This window comes from Anolis carolinensis, chromosome 4 (assembly GCF_035594765.1).
Source record: "Anolis carolinensis isolate JA03-04 chromosome 4, rAnoCar3.1.pri, whole genome shotgun sequence".
NCBI classification, from domain to species: domain Eukaryota; kingdom Metazoa; phylum Chordata; class Lepidosauria; order Squamata; family Dactyloidae; genus Anolis; species Anolis carolinensis.
In genome coordinates, this window is record NC_085844.1 from 230014251 (window position 1) to 230031167 (window position 16917).

A 16917-nucleotide genomic window follows, 5' to 3' on the forward strand; every position below is an offset into this window, starting at 1 on the left:
ACAGAGAGGAAGAGGAGGATATGCCAGAGGGGGACAAGGAGGAAGAAGAGGGCCCCCTCGGAGGTTAGGTCGAGACCAATGTGCTAAATGTAAGAAGTTTGGACACTGGAAAGGTGAATGCCCAGAAGGAAGAGAAGGAAGTCAGGAAGGACCGAGAGAAAGAGGAAGGCCTGAGAGAGGAAGAAACCCAGGAAGGGGAAGAGGGCGTGGGAACTACGTACCTTTTCCTGCAAGAGAGGTGATAGCTGCAGCAGCTGTGATGGAAGAAGAATGGGAAGATATGGATGGAGGAGAGGAATGAGGAAGCCAGGCTCTTGTTTTGTTGGACCCCGGGGAGCCGATGGTCACACTTGAAATCGGGGACCAACAATTGGACTTTTTAGTGGACACAGGTGCCGAAAAATCAGTAGTAAATACAAAAATTAGTCCACCAACTCGGGAAACTACGAAAGTAATAGGGGTGTCTGGGAAGACCCAGAAGTGCCCCTTCCTTAAGGAACGCACCTGCAATCTGGCCGGACATCAGGTCAAGCATAAGATGTTATATCTCCCAGACTGCCCAGTCCCTTTATTGGGAAGGGACATTTTATCAAAATTACAAGCACAACTCCAGTTCATGAAGAATGGACAAGTGGAGCTATCATTTCCCATGGAAGAGGAATGGAGACTGTTTCAAGTTAGGATTTTTACTGAAGAAATACAATGGCCATGGCATGAGACTCCTTTAGTGTGGGCAGAAGATAATCCTCCAGGATTAGCTAAATATGTTCCACCGGTGGTGGTGGAAGTGAAAAGAGGAATGGGACCCATATGTAAGCCACAGTATCCCGTCAGTCGAGAGGCAGTGCAGGGGATCAGAAAGCATCTAGAGCGACTTCTGCAGCATGGGATATTGGTACCATGCAGTTCCCCATGGAACACGCCCCTGCTCCCAGTCAAGAAACCAGGAGGACAAGGAGAATATCGCCCAGTTCAAGATTTGCGGGCTGTAAATCAAGTCACCGTTCCCCTAACCCCGGTAGTGCCAAATCCATACATCATGATGAGTCTAGTACCAGCATTTGCCAAATGGTTTACTGTATTGGATTTAAAGGATGCATTCTTTTGCATTCGATTGGCCCCTGTATCCCAACCGATCTTTGCTTTCCAGTGGGAATCTCAGCAGTCAGGGCAAAGGACCCAGTATGTTTGGACACGCCTTCCTCAGGGGTTCCGGGACAGCCCGACCATTTTTGGTCAAGCCCTGGCCAAAGACTTACAGGATTTTGTAATACCTAAAGAAGAGGGAATTTGGCTTCAATATGCAGATGACCTGCTTATCGCTTGCCGGACACTAGGGGGCTGTAAAGAGCATACTTTGAGATTACTCAAGACATTGGAAGAAAAGGGTTACAAAGTGTCAAAGAAAAAGGCCCAGTTGTGCTGTCCCACGGTGAAATATTTGGGGTTCCATCTGACCGAAGGAAAGAAGATGTTAGGAGCTGAAAGAAAGGAAGTTGTTTGTGCCATCCCCACTCCCAGCACCCGGCGACAGGTGCGGGAATTTTTGGGATCAGCAGGATATTGTAGACAGTGGATCCCCAACTACGCCGTGTTGGCTAAGCCACTGTACCAGGCTACGAGAGGTGGAAGAGAAGATCCATTTGAGTGGACAGAAGAATGTCAACAGGCATTTAAGGCATTAAAAGAAGCATTGATGTCATCTCCAGCATTAGGACTGCCCGATTTGGAAAAACCATTCACTCTGTTCGCTGCAGAGCGGGAAGGAACAGCGGTTGGAGTATTGACCCAACCACTAGGTTCATGGCAAAGGCCGATTGCCTACTTGTCAAAGCAATTGGACACAGTGGCTCGTGGATTGCCACCTTGCCTGAGGGCTGTGGCAGCATCAGTAGATTTAATCAAAGAAGCGAATAAATTGACCCTAGGACAGCCACTGACAGTTAAGGTGCCCCATAGCGTTAAGGCACTGTTAGACATTAAGGGACCGCGCTGGCTCACAAGTGAGAGGTTAATGAAATATGAGGGATTGTTGTGTGACAACCCACTGGTGACCCTGGAGACTTGCTCCACTCTGAATCCGGCCACCTTGCTCCCGACTCCAGGAGACACCACGATCCATCAGTGTGCCCAGGTGATGGATGAGGTATTCTCCAGTCGACCGGATTTGAAGGATGTGCCACTAACTAAGGTGGACGACACTCTGTTCACAGATGGAAGCTCCTTTATGGAAAATAATCAAAGACACTCAGGTTATGCGGTTGTTCGGTGGGGGGGAGAGACGCTGGAAGCAGAGTCACTGCCCCCGGGGACTTCTGCCCAGAAGGCCGAATTGATTGCCCTGACCCGAGCGTTGGAATTGTCAAGCGGAAAGCGGGTTAACGTCTACACAGACTCAAAATATGCCTTCACCACCCTCCACGCACACGGAGCACTGTACAAGGAGCGCGGGCTCCTCACGTCTGGAGGAAAGTGCGTAAAACATGCTGGAGAGATTGTGGATCTCCTGGAGGCGGTTTGGAAGCCAAGGCAGGTGGCTGTGATGCATTGTAAAGGGCACCAACGTGGAGACGATCCCGTAGTGCAAGGAAATAGGCAGGCTGATCTGGCAGCCAAAGAGGCAGCTAGGCTGCCCTATATTGAACATCAGGTAATGGCCCTACAGGTAGAATTAACTGAACATAACATTACATATACACCAGAGGAAGAAGAATGGGCCTTAAAGGAGAAGGGTCAGTGGTCAGGAGAACTCATAGTGATGCCAGACGCCCGTGTCTACGTCCCTAAGGACTTGGCATGGCACTTAGTCCAACACATGCACCAAAACACACATTTAGGAAAAATGGCATTGGCAAATCTGCTAGGACGACAGTTGTATATCGATGGATTACATAGCCTAACGGCAGCAGCAGCCCAAAGATGCTGGACATGTATCAAAAATAACCCCAGAGAAGGACCCCTCAAGCCACCAGGAGTCCAACATGTGGGTGGGGTACCCTTTGAAGCTTTAGTCACTGACTTTACAGAAATGCCCCCATACAAAGGATACAAATATTTACTGGTGTTCGTGGACACATACACAGGATGGGTGGAGGCTTACCCTACAAGGACTGAGAAGGCTGTAGAGGTGTCAAGAGCTCTAATGAAAGATGTTATTCCCAGATTTGGCATACCCTTAGAAATTGGATCAGATAATGGCCCCGCATATATTCAACAGGCTGTGCAAGGATTATGTAGAATTTTGGGCATAAAATGGAAGTTACATTGTGCATATAGACCCCAATCTTCTGGAAAAGTGGAAAGAATGAATAGGACATTAAAGGCTCAGCTTGGGAAACTTTGCCAAGAGACAGGATTGCCGTGGACGGTGGTTTTGCCCATGGCATTATTAGGAATCAGATGTACACCACACAAACGGACAGGACTCTCCCCTTTTGAAAGACTCTATGGACGACCCCCTTTGAACTTGAAGGGAGCCTTAGAGACAGGAGCTGAGCAGCACCTCATAGGAGAGAAACAGACATTGGCCCAGGTTCAGGCTTTGGGCAGACAAATGCAGCAGTTAGAAAAATACATTTCTGAATTGAACCCACCATTCCCTACCACACCTCTACATTGTTTTTCACCAGGTGACGAGGTTCTGGTCAAGGATTGGAAGATTGAGCCATTGGGACCCAAGTGGCGAGGACCCTATGTTGTGCTCCTGTCTACCCCCACTGCAGTGAAGGTGAAGGAGATTAAGCCGTGGATACATTACACCCGTGTAAAGCTAGCACCTGAGGAGTGGCGGACGGAGCGAGTTCCTGGTGAGGACCTGAGACTCAGGATCATCCGGCAACTCCCTAAGGGGTCAACAAGGCCATGAAGCTGATCCCTTCGGGTGCAACGGAGCGTCGGTGGTCAAGTATGTCGCAGCATGGCCCAACAAAGGCGCTCTCCGGGAGATGGTGGCTAGACATTTTGAGAGGAAAAAGTGGGAGACAAGTTATGAGGAGGGGAGGAAAGCGCACTGTGTTTGGTATATTATTTGTGCTGAGTTTTATTCTCTCTTTTGGAAAAAGAGCACATGGGAATTGGATAAAAGAACATGCCAATTATATGTTTGAGCAGCACGGGAAAGAGGTAGCATTAATATATGAACACCCCCTCACCGTAGGAGATTTTTCATTTCTTCCCGATTTAATTGATGAACCACAGATTGTGTTGGAGGGATTGTCCAAGGCTCAGGAGGGTCCACCTACCGTGTTTTCTAGCATACCGCAAAGGATAAATAAAACTCGGTTTCGACGGTTTAGATACCATACCTCCACCAGGGGTTTGTGCTTCTGTTGTGGAGGATCGGGAATATGGAATTCTGAGTGGAAACACTGGGGAACTAGGCAGGCGTTCTTTTCCCGATTAGGCAATTATTCCCATTGTCGAGACCGGTTCTATCTACATGGACGATTTAATACATCTTATGTCTCACGATTAAATCTAACCGCAACCGAGTGGGCTAGCATGTATCCAGATTATCCCACATTTAGTGTGAATGATTCTATTGAGGGCCTAAAATCTTATATGAACATACTGCAACAATTAACCCAACTGAGCCTAGGTAAAAGCCTCTGTCCGTTATGGCAAATTAGGGATCCAAATCTATGGTTTTTCTTTGATAAATGGGCCACAAATTATCACCCCGGCAACTACCAGTGTGTCGGTGTGGGTTATTTGACATTCCCAGTTCAGGTCTTACACAAAAGGCATCAGCGCCTGAAACGGGACATTGTGCAAACAGGCCCTCTAGGACCAGAATGCTCGGATGAGGTCATTATTAACAAGGCTCTGTCAGGTTCAGAAGCCTCCCGTGTAGGAGGAGGCCTGATCACAGGCTTGTTGACACTGGGTGCTTACCCAGGGATTGTAGCTCAAGCAAACCGTAGAAGTGTTCTAGGCCTGACTTGCCGCCTTGAAAAGTCCATAAATGCCACTGGTAAAATTTTCCGGGAAATCCAGTCTGAAGTAGAAGAAATCAGCCAGATGGCCCTACAGCATAAGTTGGCCCTTGACTACCTACTGGCGGCCAGGGGGGGGTTATGCGCCATGGTTAGAGGGCGTTGTGTAGTGAAATTTCATAACTTGAATAGTACTATTGAAGATGACATCGAGTCATTACAAAAGTTAATTTACAATAATGTCCAGGAGATAGAAGGTTGGTCTCCCTTCTCCTGGGTGACTAGCTGGTTACCCTCAATAGAATGGTTGAAGAACATATTGTTGGTAGGGATTTTAGGATTGTTCATTGTTCTCATAGTTATGTGTTGCACTCCAATAATGATGCAAATGTGTACTAGGTGTGTCACACAATCTTTACCTGAAAAAAAGATAGCCATACTCCAAGCCAAGCGGGATTGGATGGAACCATAATGCTTTGCTTCAGCTTTTGTACATGCGCTTCGCAAAAAGAAAATGGGGGAGTGAGGCGGGAGGTTAAGGAACCCCAGGAAATACCATATATGGGCAGAGATGGCGACAGCTAGCGACCCGGGTGCATAAACTCACAGAAACATGTGACTTCTGGGAAATCATGTGTTTCTGAAGAAATGAAAGCTAAAGATAAACAAACAGCGCATGCGTACGCAGGCGCTCTGAAAGATTTGTGAGCACGGCACAAAAAGAGTGCAGCCGGCCTGCTGGTCAGCATTGATTGGGCAGCGTCACAACTCTAAGCCAATGAATTTGCTTGTGGGCGGGCATAACCCGAACCCTGTAGTGTGTATAAATGTTTACTCAGCCTGCCACTGGGCGTTCTCCCTGGAGAGGCACTTACTTTGTGCTAGGGGGAACCCTAGTGGCCATTAGCGAAATAAAACTGCTTTCTTGGAATTCCTTCAGTTGTCCGTCCTCCATTCCTCCACTGCGCCCAACAAGAACCGCAGCACAAAGGTTCCGCTACAGTACCACTCTTTTGGCACCAAGTTAAACCTACAATCACCATTTAGGTCACCCATTTTGGGGTCTCAGTGATAGCTTGGATTTGGAGCTATTGAATTGTACATGTTGTCTTCTATTTTTCAAGGGTGCTATATTCCCTTTTCCAATTGTTTTATTGACTTACAATCCTTAGTCAAATTTCAGTAAAAGAGCAGGCTAGAAATATGAATACTTAACATGAAAAATAAATAATTACCACTGTAACAGCGATAAATTAGCCCTGTGCTTTTGTAATGAAGTGAAATGATATCTGAAAGGGAGGATAATTATGAATGTGAGATGTCCATTACTTCAGTTGATATCTGATGCCTGAAATCAATTTCTGAATTTTTTATTTCAATGTTTCATGTGCTAAGCATCAGTTGATCTTCTTAAGTTGTTAGTTTAAAAGAGTTCAATATTAAATGGATTAAGGGTAGCTATATTCAAGTAATATTTGCTCAGTTTAAGTATAGTTTAATAGAAAAGAAGCATATTATAAAGGGACATTAAGATCACCGAAGATGTCCTTCAGCACTGAGCCCATAGACAGCAAATTGAGTAAATAGACTGGTCACCTGTATATCTTTTTTCTGGCTAAGGTGAGATATGTTGTACTTCTGTTTAAACTATGGCAGTTATTTAAAAAAAATTCATCTTTATAAATAAGGTAGCACATTCAGAAATTATGCACAACCGTGTCATTTTGGTCCTCTTTTTAGGAACGCACTTCCAGTTTTTCAAGTGACATGTAAAGTAGCCACCCCATTGGGAAGGCTAAGCTACATGGTTGTTGTTGTGTGCCTTCAAGCTGTTTCCAACTTATGGCAAACCTAATATAAACCCATCACAGAGATTTCTTGGCAAGATTGTTCAGAGGGAGTTTGCCACTGCTTCCCTCTGAGGCTGAGAGAGTGATTTGCCCCGGTTCACTCAATGGATTGCCAATCCTGGTTGGTCTCCAGAGTTGTCATCCAAAATTCAAACAACTCAGCCATTTATGCAATTGGATCATGTTTCCAAGGAATATACTCAGGGGAAGTTGTGCTGACCATACAGCAAAGTTCAGCAAAATTCAAATTCCAGACAAGAATGATAACTTCATTGAGTGACCATTTAGTTGGATGATAAGAATATAATTATTTTGTAGATTTTGGATTTTTCCCAACAGGGCTGCAGGAAAAAGATTGTATCTCAAGGTGTTAGTCTTTCAGGGGAAAAACTGAAGACTGGATCTATCAGCAGAGCCTAGTAGAACTAAAATGCCTCAATCATCAGTAGCTCCATGGCTGAGACTGACTTAAATAAATACCAGTATGAAGCATCAAGTTACAAACTAAAAAAGTTTACGAATTGTTTTTAGAAACTGTATCACAACAAGAACAGTTGACCTACAGTATCCACGGATTCTGTATCCAAATATTTACCAAGGGCCCATCATATCTCAACCCAAATAACTAATGAAAAGATAGGGTAAAAAGAAGGGTTCAAGTGAGTGTGCAATTATAACTTCCCATCTTGAAGATGAGAGGAAAGGAAGGGGAAAAAAAGAGGTAAAGAAGAAACTGATAGAGAAGACGTTTTTATTTAATCACCAATCCAAGAAGTTTATGGGGTCACATGATCTGATTACTTGGGTATATTTATATATGACCATGCATTGCAATGGAAAGGAGAGCAAATGGTGAAACATTAGTTGACAAACTCAGAATTAGCATTGGCATCCAGTAGGTCCTATACTGTCTTGTATCCTGATTTGCTCTAACAGCAATAAACAGTCGGGGTGAAAGAGAATGCTTAATTTTCCAATGAAGGCAAATAATTCTCCCTTTTTACCACTAAATCATAATTCTAAAAAGTCTACATATAGTAGGAAGTAGTCCAAGATTTTGATACATCGAAGTAGTCAGGAGACAGGAAATTTCCAGATCTTTTAATTGATTCCACTTGCCACCAGGTCAAAATAATAATAATAGCCATTTCATACTTTTGTCCCATGAGATGAGAATTAACAAATATTGATACAAAATGACCTTGAAATGACCTCTTTAGTTGTATTATGCTATTATTTGGGTACATATGAATAAGTACATATGAATGACTTCTAGTCACAAATGTTGTTTCCTCCATTCCCCACAATGACTCTAATAATAACGCAGCTAGCTTCACTTCAGGAACTTCAAAGTTCATAATTCTTTCCATCAATGTCAGCACAAATAAATGGGGTAGCATCAGAATGAACTGCAAAAAAAGTCCTTTTCCACTGCTCAGCTAATTTCCTTTTCTTTTTCCATGGATCATCTCTTTCTTTGCTGTGCACTTTCTCTTTGACTAATCATAAAACCTTTCTATTTTAGAGATCTACATATATTTCTTTTAGTCATGGACTAGATGTGGAAGTAGTCCAGGTAGCTTCAGTTACTCCATAAGAGTAATGAATATTGCAAAGGAATACCTAAAAGATTCAATCATAATGAATTCCCGTACCAACTGATATGGATTCATGTACAAATGTAACTTAGGGCACATCTATAGTGTTGAACTAATACAGTTTGACACCACTTAAGTGCCATGGCTCAATTCTACAGAATCATAGGAGTTGTAGCTCAGTGAAGCACCAGCATACTTTGGCAGAGAAGGCTAAAGTTTACCTTGTAAAACTACAATTCCCATGATTCCATAGCATTCTTTAGCAGTTCAAGTGGTGTCAAACTGCATTAATTCTATAGTTTGGATAACTCTTAAGTTATCTGCTACTTTCTGCTCTTCCCAAATATCCTAACATAACTGTTGAGATTTTTTAAAAATTACATTTTAAACAATATAGTCAAACTGAGAAGAGACCTAAAGAAATCAAATGAATTTTAACTAGCCTTGGCTAATTGACATCCCATTGACCCCATTGATTACAATGGGTGTGCCCTTACATGAGCAAATATGAATCCAGCTCAAGAAACATAGTGACCATAATATCAAGTAGATTCTAAGTGAAGAGAAGAGAAAAGGTCAATTTTGCATAAAAATGCAGCTGCAATAAAATTATATGCATTAACTTAAGAACTATATAACTAAAGCACATACTGACACAATAATCACTCCACCAACTGGAGACATTTATGCTGATGATAGCATGGTTTGACCGTGTATCACTGTACATGTGATTTGTAACCAACCTATGTATATATGCTACTGCAGATGTAGCCCAAAAGGGGAGTGCTTAATTCCTGAGCATGACTAAAGGAGAAAAGTCTGAGGGAAAGTAGAATGTTCTGTTTCAACCTTCACCTTCCAGTTGTGTTTGACTACAGCATCTATTATGCTTAACTAGCCTGGCCAACAGGTAACATGAGTAGAAAATATGGGAATTATATACCACTGTCTAACAGTGTCTAACAGTGTCCCTCCCCAGTGACATTCGGCAGGCCCCATCCCTTTTGGGGTTCAGAAAAAAACTGAAGACCTGGCTATGTACGCAGGCATTTGAAGAATAAGCATGTGTTGGCTTCTACTCGGTCTGAATTACGGCTCTTGTATAACGTCTGGTGGATGAATGGCATAAGCACTTTGCATTGTTTTAAACTTTGTATATTGTATTTTATGACTATTTTATGACTATTTTATGATTGTTTTAACTGTTTTAATCATTTTAGTTTATTGTATATCAGTGTAACGGCATCAATTGCCACTTGTAAGCCGCCCTGAGTCCCCTCGGGTGAGAAGGGCGGGGTATAAATAATTGAAATAAATAAATAAATAAATAATAACATACCTAATGGTATCAGGTTGGAGGAGATTGTTCTACAACTTCCTACAACATCATGAACATATATGGCAAATACAAGCACCGGCATCATAGAGTAGGAAGGTCAGGACTCTATTTAGAATGTGAAGAATGTCTAATTGGAAAAGACAATAATCTATATATATAAAAGAGTGATGGCATCACGGCGACTCACAAAACAACAAAACCGCAGGCCGCCCAACCTCGAAATTTGACAACACAACCCATCATCCATGCCTCCAGGTTGATACAACAAAAAGAAAAGAAAAACAAAGTCCTAATTAGAGGGAGAGCAATCATTTTTTTTATCCAATTGCTGCCAGTTTAGAGGGCTAATCTCTGCTCACTAGCAACCAACTCCTAGCAAGCCAAGGAACAGCCAGGGTTCAGTTAGGGGACAGGCAAACTTAGGCTATCAAATTTGCACTGGATTATATAGCAGTGTAGACTCAAGGCCCTTCCACACAGCTATATAACCCATTTATAATCTTATATTATCTGCTTTGCACTGGATTATCTTGACTCCACACTGCCATATAATCCACTTCAGTGGGCATTTTATACAGCTGTGAAGAAGGAGCCTCATATAATCCAGTTCTAAGCAGATAATATAAGATTATCAATAAACAGTAGACTCTCACTTATCCAACATAAACAGGCCGGCAGGATAAGTGAATATGTTGGATAATAAGAAGGGATTAAGGAAAAGCCTATTAAACATCAAATTAGGTAATCGTTATACAAATTAAGCACCAGAACATCATATTATACAACAAATTTGACAGAAAAAGTAGTTCCATGATGTTTAATAGGCTTTTCCTTAATGCCTCCTTATTATCCAACATATTCGCTTATCCAATATTCTGCCAGCCCGTTTATGTTGGATAAGTGAGACTCTACTCTACTGTATTTACAAATTTACCACTAAAATATCACAATGAATTTAAAACACTGACTACAAAAACATTGATTATGAAAAGGCAGACTGCGTTGGATAATCCAGAACATTGTATAAGTGAATGTTGGATAAGTGAGATTCTACTTTAATATGAAATAATTACTGGGATAGAATAATGCAGAACAATATAATCTCTAAAACCAGGACAGTAAATAAACAGGGGAATTCCACACAGGAAACAATCAGGGCCAGCTAACACCTCCCAACAAAGTATTCCCATCATCAAAGTCTGGCAAATCCTCTGTTTTCTCAGGGCCACAGACAGTAGAAGCACATAAAATATCGCAAACAACACCACTCTGAAAACAAGGGAATTCCGAACAGGAAAGAATCAGGGCCAGCTAACACCTCCCAACAAAAAATTCACTCAGGGAGGAAACAGCCAGGCTTTAAAGCTGCAAGGCCATTACATCCTAATCATTTTCCTAATTGCAGCATTCATACTTGCATCCAACAGGAAAAAAAAACCATTCAGAAATATTGTATATTCACAACCTTTAGGAAATAATATCCCCTGATGGCGCAGTGTGTTAAAGCGCTGAGCTGCTGAACTTGTGGACCGAAAGGCCACAGGTTTGAATTGGGGGAGCGGAGAGAGCCCCCACTGTTAGCCCCAGCTTCTGCCAACCCAGAAGTTCAAAAACATGCAAATGTGAGTGCATCAATAGGTACTGCTCCGGCGGGAAGGTAATGCCACTCCATGCAGTCATCCCACATGACCTTGGAGGAGTCTACGGACAACGCCGGCTCTTCGGCTTAGAAATGGAGATGAGCACCAACCCCCAGAGTCAGACATGACTGGACTTAATGTCAGGGGAAAACCTTTACCCTTTACCTTAACTACCACCAATTTTTCAATACTTTATTCCCATAGCACCATATTTCGCCACAGCAACGCGTGGCCGGGCACAGCTAGTGCTTGATAAAGTGGAAAGAAAAGAGGAAGACGGTGTTACAAGTGCACAGAGTCAGTCAAGCAAGCTACAGCCCTGATTTGATGGCAAGGGTGTCTTTGAAGATTTTGATTTTTAAGGTGAGCAAAAGTCAAAACCAATTTGAAGTTGCTATAGAAGGAATCAACCCAGAGAATGGGGAAACATACTTTGGACTACAAACTTTCATAATCAGGACAGCCACTTAGATTCTAGGGCCCACTGATTTGAACTAAGCCTTAAAGTTTTGTATTGGAGCTTGCTAGTTGTTTGGTATTTCTAAACCCAGGTAAACAATAAACAAATGAGTTTTTGTTAAGGAGGGTCACCAGTTGTGCAACCCGGTTTATATCAATGCAGTGAAGGTTGATAGTAAACAGCTCTAGACACAATGCATTTTAATCCTTCTTCAGATTTGCAAACAAAGCATTGATTTACGTCATCAATTCTATTATTAAAGTTAAAATTCTTCATTGAGACTGTTCTGTTTAACCCAGACCTTTGCTCTGTATATGGGCATTATATCATTTGCTGGCCAATACATAGTATATAGACTTTTATGCATCTTTTACAAGCAAGTCGAAAATGTCCCCAATTATAGAGACATAATGCAAGGGAGTGTTCTACCTAGTATATGCCCATCACTGGAAATATTATCTATACTGGTCATAATCATTAAGAAACTTGCCTTACAGAGTAGCGAGAAGTATTTGCTTAACTAATCTTGACTTCTTTCTTAAGATCCTCACTTCCTCTGGGCTTTTATCATGTCGGCATGTGGTTTTTGCAGCTCAGAACTGATGGCAAATGACCAAAACAAGCTTGCCTTAGAAGAGCAAGCAAGGACATGTAGTGGCACTTACTCTGCATCAGGAAGTCAATATAAATTATTTTCCCCACCCCCGCTCTGACCGTTGTGGCAAATACAAGAGACATCTGGAGATTATCTCATTTTATTCAGACTCTTAAACCTCTGTACATTGTACTTTGACTCAAAGAAACACATCTCCTACTAAAAGAAAGATTGACACATGGCCAGAAAAAGAAAAACAGCAATCACATGGGAGGTGTGGCACTTGCAGGTGAAGGAGTTTGCCTCAATTTTTTTAGCAAAGTGAGCAAAGCAAAATGCTCCATTTCAAATGGATAATTAGTTTATCTCTACACAAATTGGTGCTTGTTACTGTTGTTTCATCTGAACTCAAATCTGAGCTTTGGCATCCCATCCCTTCCAACATATCACAGAATAAAACGGGAACACATGTGATCAAACAGTATTTTAATGTGGTCAAGATGGTAAGAGTTATTTGCCTAAGTCAACAGGGAAGGAAAAGATTCCATCCCTTCCTCTCATCATCCTTGATTAAGTTAATTGACTGCAAACTATTTTTGTACGTTCAACCTAGTTTACAGCAATTGAAGTAACCTGGAAACAAGGGGGGGAGTGAAAGATGAGAGAAAAACTGGGACATTTGAAAGAAGCAGCTTGACAAGTGGGATGTTACCATAAATTGGTTATTTCAGCCAAAACTGAACACTTGGGAGGTAAATGCTCCTTAGTGGCATCCTAATTTGAGGAGCAGAGCAGTCCACGCCTGGTGCATAAAATAAGGGGGTGCAATGGGTTGTATATTTGTATTAATCAGGGTACTATTCCATTCCTTACTGCAATGTATTCCATAGCAGGGAAATAGCTTTTTGAAGACTATAAGTGCACCTGCACTGTCAAATTAATGCAGTTTGACAACACTTTAACTGCCATGGCTCAATGCTATGGAATAGTGGGAGTTGTAGTTTGGTGGTGGACCAACACTCTTTGGCAGAGAAGGCCAAAAGCCTTGTAAAACTAAAGCACCCATGATTCGATGGCATTGAACCATGGTGTCAAACTACATGTATTAAACAGTGTAGATGCACCCTTACTTTGTATTTTGCAGGAAATTTGAGAAAAATTAACAAGTTATATATGGACATTATATTTCACTGATGACACCGCTCCCAGCTGTCCTACAGCTGTCCTATTGCTTGATGTGAGAATAGAGATACAATTCCCATCAGATTTCGCAACCACATGAGACTGGTGGGAGAAATGCCATGGGCCACCAAAATTCTACAAAAGCTATATTTTTCTATTCATTCCAGGCAAAACACCTAGGGATGCTAACTTTTTAGGAATTCAGCAGATGCCTAAGGCTAGAGGGGAATGATGACATAACTCACAATAATTGTTCAAGAATCACTTGCTACTAATATCTCCATGCAAAACATCTGAGTTTGGAAAAAGAGTCCATAACATCAACATTTCAGATAGCCATGTTTGCCTAATTCACCAGTTGGAAAAGAATGAATAGTATTGGAGCAAACAAACCAGGAAAAATTCATACGAGTCAGGATCAAATGACTGTATTCTAGAAGATATCCTACAGAACATAGTCCAGATGGATACAAAAATTATTGATTCTCCTGGAATTTTTGCATGACACCCACATAAAGTTGTGGATATGTGTGATAAATTGGTAGGTGCAACTTGTTAAATCTCTGCCATTTTTTCCAGAACACACATTTTATATACAATTAACTAAAACATATTTTTAGAAAAGTCGCTCTCTTTCAGCTGCAAGATCTAATTTTTAAAAATTGGATAGCATTGTGGGTTAGTGGGAGTGCCTCGGAAATCACAGAAATCCACCAGGTAACTACATATGCAGTCTGCTGACTATATTTTCCCCACACCTACTATATTAGACAAAACTAGATGGACAAATAGCACAGACTGCAGAACATGTACATGTGGATATATAATTTTATCCTAGGTGTTCAACAATAGACAAGAGTTCTTTCTGTCACCCTGGACATTCCACAGATATATAAACCCCACTTGCCTAGCTTCCAACAGACCTCACAACCTCTGAGGATGCCTGCCATAGATGTGGGAAAAATGTCAGGAGAGAACGCTTCTAGAACATGGCCATACAGCCTGGACAACTCACAGCAACCATTCTTTCGATGACAGCTATTCTGCTGACTTTCATTTAATGACAAAATTAAGATGGAATAGAAAACCCTAGAGATCATAAATGGGACACAATTAAGTTTTCTAGACTCTGAAAATTCTAGGAATGAGGCGGGATGAGAACACAATAAAACCTTATCTGAATCCTAAAACCTCTTGCTCCAAACCAAAATGACTGCTTTACATGGGCAGCCTCACAAAATATGATAACAGACTGGATTTGCAAACAACAGAACAGACCAGTTTCTTGCAGTTCCAATTCTAAACATTGACTTTTTGTCTTACCATAAGTTCTCAATAACCAACAAGTTAGTATGACTGGGGCTCCTTCTACAGTGCCATATAAAATCCAGATTATCTGATTTGAACTGGATTATATGGCAGTGTACACTCATATAATACAGTTCAAAGCAAATAATGGTGGACTGTTTTGATAATCTGTATTATATTTTTTCTAAACTCTGTTTCATGTGGGTGCCTGGATTTCAGGATCATGCAGAAATGCTTGCTCCAGAAGTACAATGTGCTCATATGAAGGCTGTTCTGAATGCTTACCCACCCTCTGCACTGCCCTACTTAGCACCATGCAATTTTTTTTCCTCAAGCTCAAATACCCCCCTCAAAGAACAGGAAGAAGGAAACAAGTATTTCTTCAGAATATAAATGTTTGAGAGAGGAAAATCTATTTTAATATAGCTATATCAGAACATGCAGGCTGAGGTCCTATTGGTTGACTGATAAAATCACATACATTCAAAGATTATACAATCACACAATTTACAATCAATGATGCTAAGTAGTGTTGCCATTCACTCTTGCATTGGGCAGCAAGTAGTCACCCAACTGCGAAGAACTAATGGTATCCCAAGAGCTTTGAAAACCTTGACGTTCTTTCCTATTTTAAGTGAAAATACCAAGGATTGAATTTGTTCCATTGAGGAAATAGTGCATACAGCTGTCCAAATGAGGAACTGTTCTTCCTCTTAATAAACCTTATGCACTTGTGCACTGCATATGCATGTTTGACTTCCTGGGTATATTAACATGAAAGCTAGCTTTTGGCAATAATCATTGAAAAATCAGAACTACATTCCAGATAAGTAAGACTGTAGACTGTAGAAAAAACATTTACCCCCCAAACCCCCCCAGTATTTCATATATCAAAACAAGATTAAGAGGATAAACAATCTGTCTATTCCACAATTGGTTCATTATAATAAGTAGCGCAAAAAGGAAGAATGGAAGAAAGGTAGATTGATTTCCATGTCTAGATCAAATATGTTGTCAATTTCAGCGAGACTACAAAGAGACTCTTGCTATGGCAAACTTTATTTCCAGCTGGGATTTTTATGTTTAAGAGAAACAGTTTTCCAAAACCACAGTTTGTCCTTATGCAGTGGACAGCTCATTTATTAAAAACAGACAAACCGAACTTATTGTCGTCAGTGCCCTGTGGTTCACCATTTGGCAGATGAGATTGTTAACCTGACAGTCCATTAAAAGTATATTAATCAGTCCTTAAGTATGCCATAATTTAGTGCCTGATGAAGGATCTCTGTGAAATTTCTTCATAAAGTCCTGTTGACATTACAAATTCAAAATCCTTTGTATGTGCCTAAATATTTCACATTACGTTAGTTCAGTAGTTCTATTCTCACCTTGAGTTAACCGAGTGCCAGCCAGCTACTTTAGCACTTTGAACTCATTCTGCAGCAAATGAAATGAACTAGAGACAAAGGAAGGAGTCAGAGGAGGAGAGAGAAAAATGTGATGTACAAAAACAGCTGAAAAAAATAGGACAACAGAGGATAAATTGTGGCTGTCCCTTCTAGACTGCATAGTTACAGCAAAAAAAAAAAAAAGAGAGAGAGAGGAAAGAGGAAAGAGAAAATCAAAAATGCATTGCACATGCACTGTATAGGGAAAATGAAAGAAGGAGAGGCTGCGCAGAAGAGTAGTTGCCAGAATTTGTATAAACAAAGTGATATGAATTGCAGTGAGGTGTAAAAGTAATCATTTCAATAATGGTCCAATGATAATGGTGAGCAGTCCTATTTTGTATTGAGGGACACAATACAAATACAATATTGCCTGTGTGTCATTGTGATGTACTAGCTGTGAAAGTACTTAAGCATTATGTGGCTGTCTCTTCGGACCTCATCCCATGGGGAAGGGGGAGTGGGGGGATCACCTTATTACCATAGTGTTTTGTCCCATTCCATTTATTAGGAAAATTTATAATACATTCACTCATCACATGCAATGTACTTTTGTGTATTTC

General features: G+C 41.3%; 1 protein-coding gene across 1 annotated transcript; it reads left to right on the top strand.

The window, feature by feature from the left end:
• The first annotated feature begins 339 nt into the window (after positions 1-339).
• On the top strand, positions 340-5869 carry LOC134298506 (uncharacterized). Its single transcript, XM_062978935.1, has one exon. The coding sequence runs from the start codon at positions 341-343 to the stop codon at positions 3863-3865; it is 3525 nt and encodes a 1174-aa protein (XP_062835005.1). The 5' UTR covers position 340; the 3' UTR covers positions 3866-5869.
• The last annotated feature ends 11048 nt before the right edge of the window (positions 5870-16917 follow it).

Coding starts and splice junctions, on each gene's coding strand:
- LOC134298506 (XM_062978935.1), top strand. CDS start 341: ATGGTCACACTTGAAATCGGGGACCAACAATTGGACTTTTTAGTGGAC.